The sequence below is a fragment of the Pipistrellus kuhlii genome, unplaced genomic scaffold, assembly GCF_014108245.1.
Source record: "Pipistrellus kuhlii isolate mPipKuh1 unplaced genomic scaffold, mPipKuh1.p scaffold_m20_p_6, whole genome shotgun sequence".
Taxonomy (NCBI): domain Eukaryota; kingdom Metazoa; phylum Chordata; class Mammalia; order Chiroptera; family Vespertilionidae; genus Pipistrellus; species Pipistrellus kuhlii.
In genome coordinates, this window is record NW_023425562.1 from 35,169,904 (window position 1) to 35,187,965 (window position 18,062).

The window sequence follows — 18,062 nt, forward strand, 5'->3', positions numbered from 1 at the left end:
AGGCGGGGCCTGGAGGACGGGTAGGCAGGATGAGAAGGAGCACGACGACGCGCGGTGTGGTGACGCTATACGGGGCGGAGTGACGTTGGGTGGGGCGTCGCGGGGCTGGGCGACGTGCGTGTGCAGCAGTGTGGAGAGCGCAGGACGGGTGACGTGGGGGCGTGGCCTATGGATGGGTGGGCGGGGCTTGAAGCGGCGGGCGGGGCCAGACGGCCAGGTGAATTTTTACCTCTTGGAAGCTCACAGGCCGGAAAACTGCTGGGAGTATAGTTTATGTAAACGCACGAACCTAACAAGCAAGGTCGCATTGCAGCTCCGCTGACACAAAATAGCAAGGGACGAGATCAGGAGGGTAAGAGCTGTCTGCTTGTGGTTGGGGTATCCTGGAGTGGAGCCCCTCATGTGTCTGCCTGTGTACACTGCCCTTCCTTTGCGCATCCCTAATGTTTCCACCAGGTTCAAAAGGAGGCACACTCCTCTCCAGTTCATCGGCACCGCCATACTGGACCTCCCTATCTCGCCCGCGTTAGTCGCTGGCTCATGGAGATGCTGCACTGCTTGGTCTTGTCCCCTACTAGTCAGTAAGCCCGCCACTGTGGTGATTTGTTTCCTAAGGTAGCTCCAGCTCTTACAACAGGGATGGCACCTAGATGGGACTCAATGTGTTGTCGGTGGCTTGGACTGCATCAGGTAATTAGACTGGTGGGGTTAGACCGGCCCTGGGTTCAGCAACATCGGTACTTGAGTTCTGGCTAGGAAAGAATTCAGAGCCAAGACTTAAACTATAAGAGGACATTCATTTGGAAAATCACAGAGGTAAAAGAAGTAATTTAAACAAGTTCTAGAGGTCAAGGAAGGACCCCTGGGGCTTAGAAGTGAGGAAGGTAAAGGTGTGCACATGGAGGGGTTTGGGGGAGGGAAAGGTGCGGGAGTGCTCCCAGGAGGGAGAGCATGTTGGGTCTTCTGTCCTAAGGGTTTTAAGGATGGAGTTCTTAGGAGAGGTCTCAGGGGAAGATCTCAATAGAATATTCAACAGCTTTCCAGGCATGTCCGTTCTGGGTCAGGGACTCCACTGATTGGTCGGCATCAGGAGAGGGGGTCATTAGTCAATGTAGCTGGTTCTCAGGTCAGTTTTGCTGCTTTTCTGGGCCTGGAGATGAACTACAACTAAGGCCTAGATATTATCTCTAGGGAAGAAAGGCCAGGGTTCCAAACCCAAGACCAGTCATATGCTAGGGAGGAAAGGTCACTCTGGGGACAAAGTCACCCGGTGAGGAGGTCCCACCCTGTAGTTGTCCTTTGCTAGGCATCCAGGGCTTTCTGCCCTACTGACCTTCTGTACCTGGCCCATCGTTCTTGCTCTCCTCACGTCTGTCTACTGCCTACCACAAATAGTCATTGCTTGAATGATTGAAAGAAACAAATGAACAGGGATTAGAATATGAGGAAGGCTACCTAATCCAGGAAACTATGAATTTTAACAAAATGGAAAGCAATAGCCCACTGAAAAATGCACAGACCTAGCTCAGGGTTTTAATCCAAATTCAAATATTTGCAACTTCTGGATGTTAAACACACAACTGTGCTCAATTTCATTATGAATGATGATCACTTCCCTCATAGTGCTGCCTTGAGGATGAAGTGAGAATGCAATTAAGACACTTACCTGGTTCTCAATAGATGATCAGTATTGTTACTATTCTAAGTTTTTCAGATAAAATGATAGTATACCAACCTACATATTGGACTTGAACATAAATACAAAAAACACACACTAATATTTTTCCCATTAGCCATATTATGGGAAAGCTATATTTCATCCCTCTGCTTTCTCAGCCCACATAAATCATTTAAGTAGCACTTCATTAGGAATGGGAAGGCCATTGAGAGAAGCCAGGATACTTTCAACCAAATTTTCCATTATCTGCCATCTAGCTTGATGAGTTGCACTTCCAATGTGAGGTGTCAGAGTGACATTCTTCAACTTCAACAAAGGATGGTCTCTGAAATACAGATGGGGAAAGCTATAGGAGGCTTATAGCATACTCTAAATTACACCTAGGTGTAACACCATTCATCTAACCCTAGTATGAGGAACCTTACATATTCTAACTGCATCCAGGCCATTAGCACATAACAGCACAACAAACATGCTTGGTGGATTCAACACTGGCCCACAAGACAGAATAGGGCATTAGGGTCATAGGTGCTGGTCCAGGGTCATAGGACAAGCAGAATGCACCTTTAGTAAGGAGTGGCATCCAGAGGGAAACTAGCAGATTAAAGGGAGTTTTCTCCCAGGAATAAGGCAAAGGATGAGAGTCAGCCTGGAAAGATGAGGTTTTAGTGAAGTGGGTCAGGCAGACTAAACATAACGATGGGTAACACTAGAACCCAGCATCGGGAGAGGGCTGTAACCTGACCCTCCAGGGACTCCTGACTATTTTATAGACAGAGACCATAGTAGCCATGTGACCAACCTAGCTATTGAGGTTCAAGGGGCACACACTTGGGATCTATGGACCCCAAAACCTATAGAAGCTCTTTGGGGGCACTTGTCATGATGACTGCCCCAGTCCCCAGGACTGATCCACTTAAGCAATATCCTGAAGTACAGCTGGCAGGGAGAAGAACTCTTCTGAAAACACTTGTCCTCCCCACAGGCAGGCGGTGGGCCCTACTATCTGACAGCACACGTTAGAAAATACAGAGTGACTGGCTTTGTCCTAACTGATTTGGAACCCAGAGATAACTGAATCATGACCAGCTGTAACACGTGCCCATAATAATATCGGGGATAGAGGCCAGAGCCAATTTTTTGTTTGTTTTGCTAATCCTCATCCGAGGATATATTTTTTCTATTGATAGTTATTTATTTATTTATTTTAATTTGGTGATATGGGGGGGCCAGGCGGGAGCCCACCTCTAGTGGGAGGACTGCCGCTAGGCTCAGGCCTTGCTATCCCTTTTATTGAGGCTATGGGATACACCCATTATCCTTAAGCAGGTTTGGAATATACCCATAGCCCTTAGGCAGGTAATAAGTGGATTATCATATCAGTAAGGATTTATATGATTAAAAGATGGAGAAGTTGCCTCAAATATCTTTGTCTCAATTATAGGGAGTGGTTGGCTCTGATTTTTCAGTTTTTCTATTGATTTTTAGAGAAAATGGAATGGAGGGAGTGAAAGAGAAAGAGACAGAAAGAGAGAAAGAATGAGAGAGAGAGAGAGGCATCAATGTGAGAGAGACATATTTTAAAATATATATATTTTATTGATTTTTTACAGAGAGGAAGAGAGAGGAATAGAGAGTTAGAAACATTGATGAGAGAGAATCATCGATCAGCTGCCATACTGGGGATGTGCCCACAACCAAGGCACAGGCCCTAGACTGGAATCGAAACCAGGACCTTTCAGTCCGCAGGCTGACGCTCTTATCCACTGAGCCAAACCGGTTTTGGCAAGAGAGACATATTGATTGGTTGTCTCCCACATGTGTCCCAACTAGGGCTAGGGATCAAGCCTATAATCCAGGTTACATGCCTTACTGGGAATCAGACCCAAAACCCTTCAGTGTGTGAGTCAATGCTCTGAGTCACACAATCCAGGGTGAGGCCAAAGCCAATTTTGTTGAGAAAGCAAGAAAATACCTCTGTAATTGTTATTGATTTGTTATGTAATGAAATTGAATTATACCATAACCATATTGTGATATGGTATAACACTAGCATTGTTGGTAGAATTTAACTACCTCATACAAATAAGTCATATAATATTAATATTATTGATCAATTGTATTGGGAGGTTGATTTAAAGCCCCCTTACATATGATACCAATGGAAAATGACTGGCCTAAAGAAAAACTAGATTTAAACTAAATAGCAGCTAATTTATTCACTAATAGTACCTCATAAGTTCATCATAAGTTACAAATAGTGGTAGGTCAATGGACAAACAAACTAGTACAGAAATACAAAAACTCATGTAATGGCTTTATAGAATGGGTTAGTTGTTTCTTAAATCTATCCCTGCCCTAAACTGGCTCTTCCAAATGTTAGGCATAGTTACACTGATACTCTGGCTGTATCTGTCATATAAAAACTATAATAAATGTAGATGCTTCAATAAATATCATTTTTCTGTAAGACAGCCTAGGTCAAGGATCAGGGAATGTAGTGAAGGATTAACTCATGTAGTGAAGGATTAACTCAGCAAGCAGGCTTAGAATGCTCAAACCTGCACACTTTGAAGGTAGGCTCCTGGGAGATAACCTCTGAACACTTGATATGTACTGCTTATCTGAGTGTCATCTTATTCTTGGGACCTGGAGCCAGCGAGATAGTTTATGCTAACAGCGCTATATGTGGTGAATGCCTGCTTTTGCTCACTTGGTATCTGGCCCACTCTACGTCACTGTAACCTCTGGAGAGGCTGGAGACTAACATATGTCAGACATGTGGTCACTCCATGTCTATGTGACCCCTTGGTACTGAGGCTTGGGCGTGCTGTCAAACACCATTGCTTGAGTAATTACTGTCCATACATCACTGAGAGAGGACTACTGGAAGCTCATGCCTCCTTTCTCCTGGACAGAACCACCTGATACGCTAGTTACTTTTGCTGATTTTAATCTGTATCCCTTCACTGTAATAAGCTGTAAGTGTGAGTATTAAAGTGTTTCTTAGTTCTGTGAGTCTTTTTACCAAATCATTAATCTTGGGGGCTACTTACACTATTCGTGAATGAATTTTTTTCTTTTAAAAATAATCTTGTAGCTGAAACTGGTTTGGCTCAATGGATAGGGCATCAGCCTGCAGGCTGAAAGGTCCTGGGGTTCGATTACGGGCAAGGGCATGTACCTTGGTTGCAGGCACATCCCCAGTAGGGGTGTGCAAGAGACAGCTGATCGATGTTTCTAACTCTCTATCCCTCTCTCTTCCTCTCTGTAAAAAAACAATAAAATATATTTTCTAAAAAAATAATAATCTTGTAGTAAATCCTTGTGTAAGGCAAAGAATACTTATGCAGTATGATTTTTAAAAATCCTAAAATTTCCATTTTTACAGTAAGCAACAACAAAATGTCTTCCCCCCCTTCAAAAAAAAAAATCAAGATGAAACCTCAAGTTTGTCTTATAATATAGAGATTAGAAATTAATACGGATGTGTAAAGGTTAAACTATTCATAAAATAATTGCAGAGTCTCATAGCCACAAAAATAATTTTACATGGGACACTGGAGCACCACCTATTGGATTAAATTGAACTTTGGGATATAACCCTGGTAATTGCCCTGTGACTTGTTAGTGAATCTAATAAAAAGCTAATTTTAGCAGACTGCACAGTAGGGGTGATCACATGACCTCTAGGTTTCTGAGTAAGTGGACAGCTGTCTAAAATGTTCATGCTTCTTAATTTATTCAATATATCGGAATTACTTTTTGTTCTGGATTAGTGGTGCTTAAACATTTGTTCTCAGGATATCTTTGTACTCTTAGAAGTTGAAAACTCCAAACAACATTTGTTTATGTGGAGCCTATCAACATTTATTGTATTATAAGTTAAAACTGGAAAACATTAATACAATAATATAGAAGCACACATTCCTGTAGCTGTCAGAGTGTCATTACATATCTACATGTCATTAATAGTACACTTGTGAAAAAAATATAAGTGGAAAGTAAACCACATTTGACAGCATTACAAATATAGTTTTAACTTCACAACCCCCCTAAAAGGGTGTCAAGACCCCCTTTTCAGGACCTCTATAATGCCATTCAGCTGATAGAATTTGCTTAGTGGGTAGATATCAAAGTTGGAGAAATCAATGCGAGCTTAAAGACTAGCAGCATCAAGTTTCAAAATAAACGTCAAAATCAGGGCTGTAGTCCTAACCGCCTGTATCTTTGAAGGTGTGGAAGCAGAGGCCAGACCATCTGCGGAACTGGACAGGTCCGCAGAGGCTGGTAGGCCCATCCAGCCAAGACCCTACAGTTCTGTCAAAAGCCAGAGCGGTGATTGTCTGAGGAACCCCACCCTTCGGTTTGGAAAGGACTGTAGATGCCGTCTGGCTTCCTTACCTGGGCAGGGGCTCTGGGTGCGACACATCCAGCGCTGCTGCTCTAATAACTCCAGTCTGGAGAGCTTCCACCAGGGCATCCTGATCAACTAACAGACCTGAGGTAACGACACACATCCTCTGCAGTCACCACAGTGAGGCAGTGCTCAGGAAAGATACTCTGGTCACATTAGCTGCTACACCAAACACATCCTGACCCTGTCCAGGGTCTGACAAAGAGACCGTGAACTTCATTCTGCTGATTCCCTGTTGGACATTGTGAGCCTGCCAGGGGCCATGCAGTGTGCTAAGCCCACACGACAGAGTTGCACCAAACCCTCCAATAATCGGCAGAGTCGATATTCATTTGACAGGCAAGGAAGCCAAGTCTCCTGGATATCAGCTGGCTCATTTCACCACACCACCTCCCCAAACAGTCCCCAGATACCCATACACACAGTAAAAAACTAAACAGTCACAAATTTGACCTATACCTGGCTACAAACACATACAGTACTACAAAAATGTCAACTAAACTAGCACTAAGTTGTTTTTTTAAAGTAAAGGCTCAGAAAATTCATCCTCCTACATTTTGCTTAATTACACCTAGAACCGTGGTCAGCAAACTTCGGCTCACGAGCCACATGTGGCTCTTTGGCCCCTTGAGTGTGGCTCTTCCACAAAATACAATGAACTGGGCAAGTCTATTTTGAAGAACTGGCGTTAGAGGAAGTTTAAAAAATTTGGCTCTCAAAAGAAATTTCAATTGTTGTACTGTTGATATTTGGCTCTGCTGACTAATGAGTTTGCCGACCACTGACCTAGAAGCTCAAACTCTGATGTCCCCACCCCAAGTAGATGCCTGAACTTGGATATGAAAACTCCCATACTGCTGTGTTCTCATTTTTTTTATACTAATTTGAGGTTAAAAAAGATGTGAAGACAAAAATTAGAAACATTTCTAAATAGAAGCTCACTGACCAGTCTAAGTGGGTTTTTCAGCCAGTAGGGGAAAAGGTTGAGTAGAAATGCTGAGAGCCTAGCCTGGGGCTTTCCTCCTGCGTGGTTTCCTAGCCACACAGACAGCAGGCGGGTACCTCTGCCAATGTTGACGAGGACGGCTGTAGGTTTCATCAGCCTCAGCTCCCTCCTCCCGATCAGCAGCTGGGTTTGGGGTGTCAGGCTCACGGCCAGCATCACAAAGTCTGACTGCTGCAGCAGGTCATCCAGCCTCTCACAGTAAGTGGCCCCAACAGCGTCCTCCTCCTCTGATTTCCTATGAGGAGATCAAGGAAGAAAAATCACATTCTCTAGTGAGAAATTCACCAAGTTGTTTCAGGAAGGACTTTATGAGGGGAGCCAGGGACTCAGCCCTGAAACCCCCCCGGATACCTGGCTTCTCAGAGCCGAGCATTCAGTGTCTGCAGGATTTCCCATCAGACCCACAGTTCCTTGAGACCAGGAGCTTCCTCTCATGCATCTTTGAACCCCCAGAGTCTGGTACAAGCCTGATCGTGCGTCAGACATGCTTTAAGTCACTGAATGTGGGCAAACACATGGCAGTTTCCAGAAAAACAAAACAAAACAAAACAAAACAAAACAGGAGAGTGCCTGGGTGTGCTGCCTGTTAAACAGGAGTGAGGATCCAAGGGTCAGATATAGGCAGGATTGTATTTTGACTTCAGTCCAATCTGAATTCCTGCTTTGGCTACCCCTAACAGCTAATTAATTCCTCAACAGAAATGCCAAGCTTCAGGAGGTCACAGCATCCCAGGTAGCCACCACTGCCATACAAACATGAAATATAAAATTATATTAACCTGTCCAACCTGTCTTATCTGGGGACAGCTGGAGGGAAAGATGAATGGCCAACACACCCAGTTCCTTCCTCAATGCCTGGTCCACAGCACTCACCTTGTCCTGGGGAATGCTGGCCTCTGCCTTTGCCCTTTCATCACACTGAAAGTTGTCTACATTTGTCTTGGCGCAATTTCCAGTCCATTGTGCAAACAGTGATTGAAAAAGAGGATGGGCTTGCCCTGGCTGGTGTGGCATAGTTGGTTGGGCATCATCCCATTAGATTGCCAGTTTGATTCCCAGCCAGAGCACATGCCTAGTTTGCAGGCTTGATCCCCAGTAGGGGGCATGCAGTGGGCAGCCTATCAATGTTTCTCTCATCAATGTTTCTCTCTGCCTCTCCCTTCCTCACTAAAAAAAAAAAAAAAAAAAAAAAATCCAGCCCTAGCCAGTTTGGCTTAGTGGATAGAGCTTAAAGTTCTCAGGATTGATTCTGGTCAAGGGCACATGCCCAAGTTGTGGGCTTGATACCCAGTGGGGCTTTCAGGAGGCAGCCGATCCATGATTCTTTCTCATCATGGATGTTTTCATCTCTCTCTCCTCCTTCCTTCTTTTCAGAAATCAATAAAAATCTATTTTAAAAATTCATACAAATATTTTCAAATAAATAAATAATATCAACTCCTTAAAAAAGACAAGAGAAAGGGGATGGACTCTGCCATAAAATCTCCCAGCTCACCGTGCCACCGTGAATTTTTCATCAGCCAGAATTCCATTCCATGTGGAATTCTAGTCATGGGAAGCCACTGCAAGGTGGTGAGCAGTGACCATCCTCTGGCTGATTTGCAGAGGGTTCTGGGTATTCAAAAGCAGGCCATCAGCCTCTTAGGGTATGTGTAGCTGAAGTGAGAGACAACTTGGGCTGGTTGGAGGATTGTTTGGAGATAGCATCAATAGGACTGGATGGTTATGCTGAATCACGAATGAGAGGAAATGGCTTTCAGATTGAATAAGTGAATAGGTGAGCATATAGCTCAGTACTGAAGGAACCAAATTGCTCAGGGGGTGTGGACTGCATCTCCCATGATTTAAAAAAAAAAAAAAATGGCTTGAGAAATAATAAGATAACACTTATAGTTGAGTTAAAATCTCTTCCTGGTGAATTTTTTTAATGAAAACAAGTCACAGCCACATTTCTAAATAATCGTAATAATACCTCAATCCTTTTCTGAACCATCAATCCCACTTTCTGGAAGGAAGAGTAGGAAGTCTTACGAAAAATGGGGAGTCATACATCCAAGCACATTTAAGGCAGTGGTGGTGTAAGTTCTGCTCCATTCACTCAAGTTCACTTTGAATCTCACCTGCGGTTCCTGTTGTGGTACAGAATGTTCATTTCAAATGCCTGGGCCCGCTGAGCAACCTTGTAACCAATACTGCCCATGCCGATAATCCCCAGAGTGGACCCTGTCACTTCCTGGCCCAGCCAGTTTGTGGGAAAGTTCTTCGTATCTGGTGAGGTGGCCAACTGGTGACCTAAGATACATGAGAATACAATGGGCAGTGGAGATGGTACCACACAGAAACCCACAACCCTTCCTGGGAACTTTTGCCAAGGTCACAAGGGTATAGGATGCTGGTGGCAGACCATGGCTGTCATGCATTTTTATGTGACAGCAAAGAAATGTTGCTGCAGGGAATCAAGGGGAACAGAAGGCAGTGTCCTCATAGCAAAACCAGCATTTCCTGGTAGAATGCTTTAAAAGAGAAATTCCTAAAAAGAAAAAAATAAATAAAAAGGAAAAAGAAAAAGAAAAGAGAAATTCCTTTCACATCAAGGAAGGATTTCTAGTTAAATTTAGTTTTGGGCCCAGTGGTTGAGCATTGACCTATGAACCCGGGGGGTCACAGTTCAATTCCTGGTCAGGGAATATGCCCGAGTTGCGGGCTTGATCCCCAATGAGGCCATGCAGGAGACAGCCAATCAATGATTCTCTCTCATCATTGATGTTTTTAGCTCTCTCTCTGTCTCCCTTCCTCTCTGAAATTAATAAAAAATATTTTTTTAAAAAAAGAAAAACTTTGTTTTGGGGTGTGTGTGTGTGTGTGTGTGTGTGTGACTATATGTGTGACTATATGTATATATATGGCTGTATATATTTGTGTTTGTGTGTACCTGTGTAACTTTGTGTGACTACATGTGTGAGTGTGAATGGTTGTGTGTATGTGTGTAACTATTTATACTTGTGACTGTGTGTGGGACTGTGCGTATGTGTGGATGACTGTATATGTATGTGTGTGAATCAGCAGTCAGAAACAGACTACATCTTGCTTTTCTCTCTTCAACCCCTTCACAACAAAGCTCCATCAGGAGGCGGGGCGAGTGTTGAGCTGCTACACTGCCTTTCCTGGGGATGCCTCCAGAGATGTCTAGTGTGTGGACAGATGGGATTCTGCCTACTCACATGTAGGCCTTTACTCTTTGGTGGCATGCTGACCAGTCAGTGCATGACCCCTTGGGCATTTCCCAGTGGCATTGAATTAGCACATGCACACACTTTCCACCTGGTATGTGAGTTGAGTAGCATTTGGTAGGGCTTCTACCAGACAGATGGCTGAACTACTTGTGCCTGGGACTGGGCTTGGGCACTAAGTGGGCTGCAAATGACCAGAGGGACTCCAAATACCAAGTGTCACCAACTCCTGGACGAGTGTAAAGAAATCGGTGCCAGGAAAGGATTTGAAGTTTGAAGGTAAAATTATATTTGTAATCTATAATCATAAAAGCCTAATATGCTAATTAGACCAGACAACCTTCCGGAAGAAGCTGGGGCTGCGAGGAAAGGCCTGGTCCCCAGTGCCAGAGGGAAGCTGGTGCCGACAGCCGGGGGAAGGAAGGCCTACTCTTGCACGAATTTGGTGCATCAGGCTTCTAGTGTATTAATAAGTGTCTTCCATCTGATCTCTCAGAGAAATCAGCATCTCCTTCCAACATGGTTTACCTTCCACCACTCTCCGGGCTGCTGCCAGCAGTAAGGCCATCCCCATGTCTGCCGTGGGACTGGAAACAGCCTGCGGTGTGTTGGCCACCTTCACGCCAAAGCTGGCGATGAGCTTCAGGTCTAGGTGGTCTAAACCGGCTCCTGGGGTGGCAACAATCTTCAGGGCAGGCAGGCTCTGCAGGAGCTCCTGATCAACAACTGGCTCTCTGTTCCAGATATAGACAGCCTGGATTTTTGGACCCACTTGTGTTTTATTTTCCAGAAAGTCTTGCATGGTAATGAGATTAAAGTGTTTCTGCAACTCTCCAGCATGATCTTTATAGATACCAGATGGCCCTTCAAATCCAGGCACCAAAACTCCTGGTAGGTCCTGATCCCCCATGGCCTGCAGAAAGACAATCATGATTTCTGCTATCAAAATAGAGTCTGTAAGAGAACAACTCATGTACTCTCCTTCTACTCTCCAGATTTTCTACATGACAACAAGGCTGCAATTCATTATAAAAGTCAATAGGCCCAGAGCTCTGAAAGCACCAGTACCTCCATCACACCCTCTGAGCTGCCTCCAATGACATCCTCCTGGTAACCATGCATTGGTATAACCCCAATCCTGGAGTGCTTCTAGTGAAGAGAAATGGCAGAGTGATGTGTTGGGAGATCACTGCCTGTCTCCCCTCCCCTTATGCTGGGCCATGACTGAGCTTGGAAGCAGATCTAAGAGGCCATGACTGAGCTTGGAAGCAGATCAAAGAGGCCTGCTAACAACTAGGTGAGCCTTGAGGTGACTGTAGCCCTGGTCAATACCTTGTTTAAAGTTTCATGAAAGATCTTGGGCCAGAACCACTAAGGTAAGACACTCCCAGATTTCTGACCTGAACCTCTGGGAGATAACGGATATTCGTTATTTCCAGCCACTAAAATTTAGGATAATTTGTTATGTATGCAGTATTAGCTACTAGCATTGTCTGTGAACAAAAGAAGGGTACTATAGAAACTAACCTCACAGAGTGATTGGATCATAAATTCCTAACTGGGCAGATCACTGCAGTAGTCAAGGGAAGGCATATAACTTTTTAAGTAAAAGGTTTATCTTTGCCTCACAAACCATGGCTATTGTTTTTATATGTTTAAGTTAGCATACCTTTGAAATGCTAGATTAATCCTATTTTTGAGAACCTCTGAAGTGTGACCATCCTCAAGAGGGGCATGGTTTAATCAACTCCCCTGTAATCCAATCCCCCACCTGCTTTCTCCCACCTTCATTGAATCTTCCTTACAATACATCCTTGGTTCCAAATGCAAAAAGAAATTGAAAACTGTCATTTTTGGGAAGCACTTGAGATCCTGCCTCCAGCAACAGTCCGTTTTGTCTCAAATAAACTCTTAGAAATATTCTCTATAGTAGGGGTGTTGAACTCAATGAGAAGGGGCCAAAATCTAAAATCCAGCCTAAATCGCGGGCCGAATGGTTTACTGAACAGTCATAAACTGTCATTGTGATGGAAACGCAGCGGAGTGCAGTGATGACAGCGCGGTGCAGGCCACATTGCAAGGCCTGGCGGGACGGATTTGGCCCGCGGGCCTTGTGTTTGACACATGTGCTCTATAGGTTTGGAAGTTCTTATGTCGACATGATCTTTTTTTTTTTTACTGTGACAAAAAGATATGTGTTATCTGTCAAATGAATTAAATAAGGTTTTACATTCCTTGTGACTGCTAAAAAGATATTTCTGACATTTCATAGCTTTTCTACAAAAGTAAAAACTGTTGTGTTTCAAGAATTGAGGTTGCTGAAACCGGTTTGGCTCAATGGATAGAGCATCGGCTTGGGGACTGAAAGGTCCCAGGTTTGATTCTGGTCAAGGGCATGTACCTTGGTTGCGGGCATATCCCCAGTAGGAGGTATGCAAGAGGCAGCTGATTGATGACTCTCTCTCATTGATGTTTCTAACTCTCTATCTCTCTCCCTTCCTCTCTGTACAAAAATCAATAAAATATATATATTTTTAAATCCAATAATAAAGTTAAAAAAAAAAAAAAGAATTGAGGTTAATGGAGAAGGAACCAAGATGGCAGCATAGGTAAACCTGAACTTACTGTCTTGCACAACCACATCAAAACTACAATGAAAAGAAAAAACAGATATCATCCAGAACCACAGGAAAGCTAGCTAAATGGAAGTTCTACAACAAGAAGGAAAGAGAAAAGCACATCTAGACTGGTAGGAGGTTCAGAGGTGTGGAAGAACAAAGGTGTGGAGGTGGGCACAGACACAGGCTGGCAACTGAGTACACTGTGGTCTTCTTCAATTGGGAGGGAGATACCAACTTCCAACTGCTCTGAATTCCTGTACCAGGCAAGATTCTGGGGACCCAAACTCATACTGGGAGAAACTGGACTGTCTGGCATCGGGCGGAACACAAGGGCGGCTTTCTCTCAGAGGTGTTCACAGTGTTCTTTGTTTCTGCACAGGGCTGTGAGACACAGAGACCCAGGAACTTACCCGGGGCAGGGCCAAGGGGCAACCATTGCTGTTTGCACTGCCTCATGATTCCCTGAGAACATGCTCCACCCAATTTACAACCCCACACAAGCTGTGTGCAGAGGCCTTTGCATATGAATGGTTTGGCTTTTTGCAACCTAACCTAACAAACTGCAGCTGGGTCAAAGAATCCCAGAGCTTTCAAAAGAAGGCCTAAGGCTCATCAGCAGCCTGCATTGCTTCACAGTTGGGCCTCATCTGGGCACCTCCAAACCCCAAACTAAGAGGAGGAATCTGCATATCTCTCTGTAGCTCCTGCTGGGTGGCGTCAGGCAGGGGTTGACTTTGCATTTCCTTTGAGATTCAAGAGCCAGTTTACCCAGTGGTCAAAGGAGACCATACCAGACTACAGCTCTTCACATCCATAAGAGACACACTCAGGGGTCAGACTCAGTGAGCACCAAAGCCCCACTAAAGCAAGTCCTGCCCCATAGGGTATCTCCAGAACTCCAAAAGAAGTTCTCCCATTGTAGACACAACTGGTCCTCACAGCCAATTGGTCTGAAGGTCAATTCCGCACAATGATATCAACAGCAATCAAGCCTTAACTACAACAAGATTGTGCACACAGCCCACAAAGGGGTGCACCAAAAGTGTCCACCTCAAGTGACTGCGGAGGCTGAGCCACTGGGCCCTATAAGACACCTAGCACACACAGCCACTCTATCAACACAGGGAAGCAGCCAAAATGCAGAGACAAAGAAACATGTCACAAATGAAAGAAATAAGTATAAGTAACCTTATAACTGAGTTATAAGTAACCTTATAACTGAGTTATAAGTAACCTTATAACTGAGACAAAGAAACATGTCACAAATTAAAGAAATGTTATAAGTAACCTTATAACTGTGATTTTGCAGTTAAGCAAAAGTACAGGATATAGAGTTCAAAATCACAGTTATAAGGTTACTCAAGAATCTTCTAGAGACCTCTGAGAAATTTAGTGAGACCCTAAAGGATATGAAAAAGAACCAATTAGAAATTAAGCATACACTGACTGAAATAAAAAATAATATACAAGAAAGAAACTCACTACAGACTGATTCATTTGCCTCTCAGCATAACCATTATGGCTTTTCTCAGTTTAGGTTCTTACAAGGGTATTTCTTTTTTTTTTTTTTTTTTTTTTTTTTAAATATATTTTATTGATTTTGTACAGAGAGGAAGGGAGAGAGATAGAGAGTTTGAAACATCGATGAGAGAGAGTCATCGATCAGCTGCCTCTTGCACACCCCCTACTGGGGATATGCCCGCAACCAAGGTACATGCCCTTGACCGGAATCGAACCCGGGACCCTTCAGTCCCCAAGCCGACGCTCTATCCATTGAGCCAAACCGGTCCCGGCATTACAAGGGTATTTCTTAGATCACAGATCTCACGCATCTAGAGGAAATGAGGAACAACATAGACTGATGAACAAAAACAGACTCAGAGGAAAAGAAGCACTGAACAGACTTTTAAACCTCAGAGGGAAAGTAGGAGGGGTGGGGGTAAAGGGGAAGAGATCAAAGGACTTGTGTGCATGCATATGGGCCTGGCCAGTGGCCATGGACAACGGGTGTGTGTGTGTGTGTGTGTGTGTACATATGTAGGGAGGGGCTTGGGATGGGATTGAGGGGATGAGGGCAATTATGTGATACCATAATCAATAAAAAAAAAAAAAAAAAAAGGGGGGAAAAAAGAAAAGAAAAAAAAAACAGAGATCCAGCATCAGACTAAAGAATATCAAGAATCAAGTCAAAGATTTGAAATATGAAGAAGCATAAAACACCTAACTGGAAAAGAAAAAAGAATCCAAAAATATGAAGATAGTGTAAGGAGCCTCTGGGACAACTTCAAGCATACCAACATCCAAATTATGGGGATGCCAGAAGAAAAGAGAGAGCAAGTTATTGAAAACCTATTTAAAGAAATAATGACAGAAAACTTCCGCTACCTGGTGAAAGAAATAGACTTACAAGTCCAGGAATCACAGAGAAATTCAAACAAGAGGAATCCAAAGAGGACCACACCAAGACACATCATCATTAAAATGCCAAGGGCAAAAGACAAAGAGAAAATCTTTTTTTTAAAATATATTTTATTGATTTTGTACAGAAAGGAAGGGAGAGAGATAGAGAGTTAGAAACATCAATGAGAAAGAGTCATCGATCAGCTGCCTCTTGCACACCCCCTACTGGGGATATGCCCACAACCAAGGTACATGCCCTTGACCGGAATCGAACCCGGGACCTTTCAGTCCCCAAGCCGACACTCTATCCATTGAGCCAAACCGGATTCGGCCAAAGAGAAAATCTTAAAAGCAGCAAGAGAAAAACAGTTACCTACAAGAAAGTACCCATATGACTGTCAGCTGATTTTTCAACAAAAACCATGTGGCAAGAAATATTCTAAGTGATGAATAACAAGAACCTACAACCAAGATTACTCTATCCAGCAAAGCTATCATTTAGAATTAAAGGTCAGATAATGAGCTTCACAGATAAGAACAAGCTAAAGGAGTTTATCACCGTCAAACCAGTATTATATGAATTGCTGAAGGATGTTCTTTAAGAAGAGGAAGAAGAAGAAAAAGGTAAAAATAAAAATTATGAACAACAAAGTGACAAATGCATATCAACAAGTGAATCTAAAAATCGAGTGAATAAAAAATATGATGAACAGAATAAACCGGTGAACATAATAGAATCTGTGGCATAGAAAGGGAGTGGACTGACAGTTCTTGGGGGGAAGTGGATATGGGGGTGCGGGAAGAGACTGGACAAAAATTGAACACCTATGGACAGGACTATGGGCGGGTAAGGGCATGGGGTGGGGTGGGAACTGGGTGGAAGGGAACTATGGGGAGAAAAAAGAGGAACAACTGTAATAATCTGAACAATAAAGACTTATTAAAAAAAGAATTGAGGTTAATGAATGCATCTTTGGGTCATGACTAAAAATGTTTAACATTTGTTTAAAGCTGATTTAAAAATTTTTTGGACTTCAGATAAGATTTTACTTTACTTTTTCAGAGAAGAAGAATGATTTCTGATCAATTTATATGCAACTTTTTATTAGAGCAATGGCATATATCCATTACACCATTATTGTCAGTGGTTTTATGTGGAAAAGACTCAAGATTCTCCAAGTGACTAATGGCTGCTTCAAATAATAAGAGAGGGTGAGATTCCCAGTTGAGAGAATTGAAAGTAACAGTGATGGGAGCTCCGGGCAGATGCAGGGCTCACACCTTAGTCACTTTGTCTTGCACTGGACTTTAACCATCTCCAATCATGGGCCAGAGTCCAGCAAAGAAGCCTGAAATATTTTAGTAAACGGACAATTATCTGATTAGCGCATGACTAGATAAGGGGACCCAAAAGATTAAAATATGCCGAAGGGTTTACAGATTCCTTGACCATTGGTTTGCTAGTTCAAGATTAATGAAACCTGCACAGTTTGTACCTTTTATGTGAGCTTTCTTGAGATACCAGGTATCAACAAATTCAATATAACTTAAAATCAAAACTATCACGATATATCTCTGTAAAAAATAGGCACTAAGCTCCTAAAACACTGGATTCATGTAAGGGTGTAAACTAAGAACTAAAACATGATGTGGGTACCACAAATTTTACCCATTTAAAGCTTAATGTGCCATTGCCTACAGCAGTGTTTCCCAAACTTCTCTCATGATGAGAATCACCTGGTGGAGCTGTTAAACTACAGATTCCTGAATCCCAACTAAGAAGTGCTAAATTAGAATTTTTGGGAACATATAGGTAAAATTGTATACTTAACTAGTGCTCTAAGCTAGTTAAATATACAATTTTAGTGCTCTAGTTAAGTATACAATTTTAGTGCTCTAAGCTTAGAGTTAAGTATACTACTTAATATATTAGTTAAGTAAACAATTTTACTAATTAAGTATACAATTTTATATAATACTAGTTAAGTATACAATTTTACCTATATGTTCCCAAAAATTCTAGTTTAGCACTTCTTAGTTGGGATTCAGGAATCTGTATTTTAATAGCTCCACCAGGTGATTCTGATCATGAGAGAAGTTTGGGAAACACTGGCCTACAGCTTACAAAAATAATAAACACCTGTCCAAATTTACCTCTAAATTCTGGCCGAGTCCCTGAAACCGCTTTCATCCTGCCACAACATTGCATTTCTCCAGTTAAATCCTTTAGGGTCCTGCTATGCAGGTCTGGATGGGTTTAGGATTCAACTGTTCTGTCACAGGCGAGGTTTGGGGTCGAAGCCACGCCCATACTTCACGGCTCCTTCATGACTAGGGGCACACTTACCTTTTTAAATATATTTTTATTGATTTCAGAGAGCAAGTGATAGAGAGAAGAAACATCAATGATGAGAATCATTAATTGGCTGCCTCCTGCAAGCCGCCTACTGGGGATGGAGCCAGCAACCCAGGCATGCACCCTTAACCGGAATCGAACCTGGTACCAACGCTCAATCCACCGAGCCAAACCAGCTAGAACACACACTTACCTTTTCAAAGGACTCAAGATCTCAGGGGCTCAGGTAGAACCAGTCTCCCAGGCAGGTTCCTCACAGACTCAAAGTTTACAGTGACTTTCAACCTGCCTAACACACCTTACCCGCGTCTCCGCCCCGTACAACGATTAGCCCAACCCCAGTCCCGCCTCTGC

The 18,062-nt window shown here is 43.2% G+C and overlaps 1 protein-coding gene across 5 annotated transcripts; it reads right to left on the reverse strand.

The window, feature by feature from the left end:
• Nucleotides 1-1,798: 1,798 nt before the first annotated feature.
• On the reverse strand, nucleotides 1,799-18,042 carry LOC118707610 (probable 2-ketogluconate reductase). Of its 5 annotated transcripts, none has more exons than XM_036418152.2 (6): nucleotides 17,902-18,042; nucleotides 10,860-11,244; nucleotides 9,222-9,393; nucleotides 7,158-7,336; nucleotides 6,083-6,170; nucleotides 1,799-2,003 (listed from the first exon to the last, which is right to left on the reverse strand). In XM_036418152.2, exons 2-6 carry the CDS (start codon nucleotides 11,239-11,241, stop codon nucleotides 1,847-1,849), a joined length of 978 nt encoding a protein of 325 aa, XP_036274045.1. In that variant the 5' UTR covers nucleotides 11,242-11,244; nucleotides 17,902-18,042; the 3' UTR covers nucleotides 1,799-1,846. The 5 variants fall into 5 exon arrangements, with proteins under 5 accessions (XP_036274045.1, XP_036274043.1, XP_036274044.1 ...); XM_036418150.2 differs by having other exon boundaries at nucleotides 6,083-6,179; XM_036418151.2 differs by having other exon boundaries at nucleotides 6,083-6,179; nucleotides 10,860-11,246; nucleotides 17,905-18,036.
• Nucleotides 18,043-18,062: the final 20 nt, after the last annotated feature.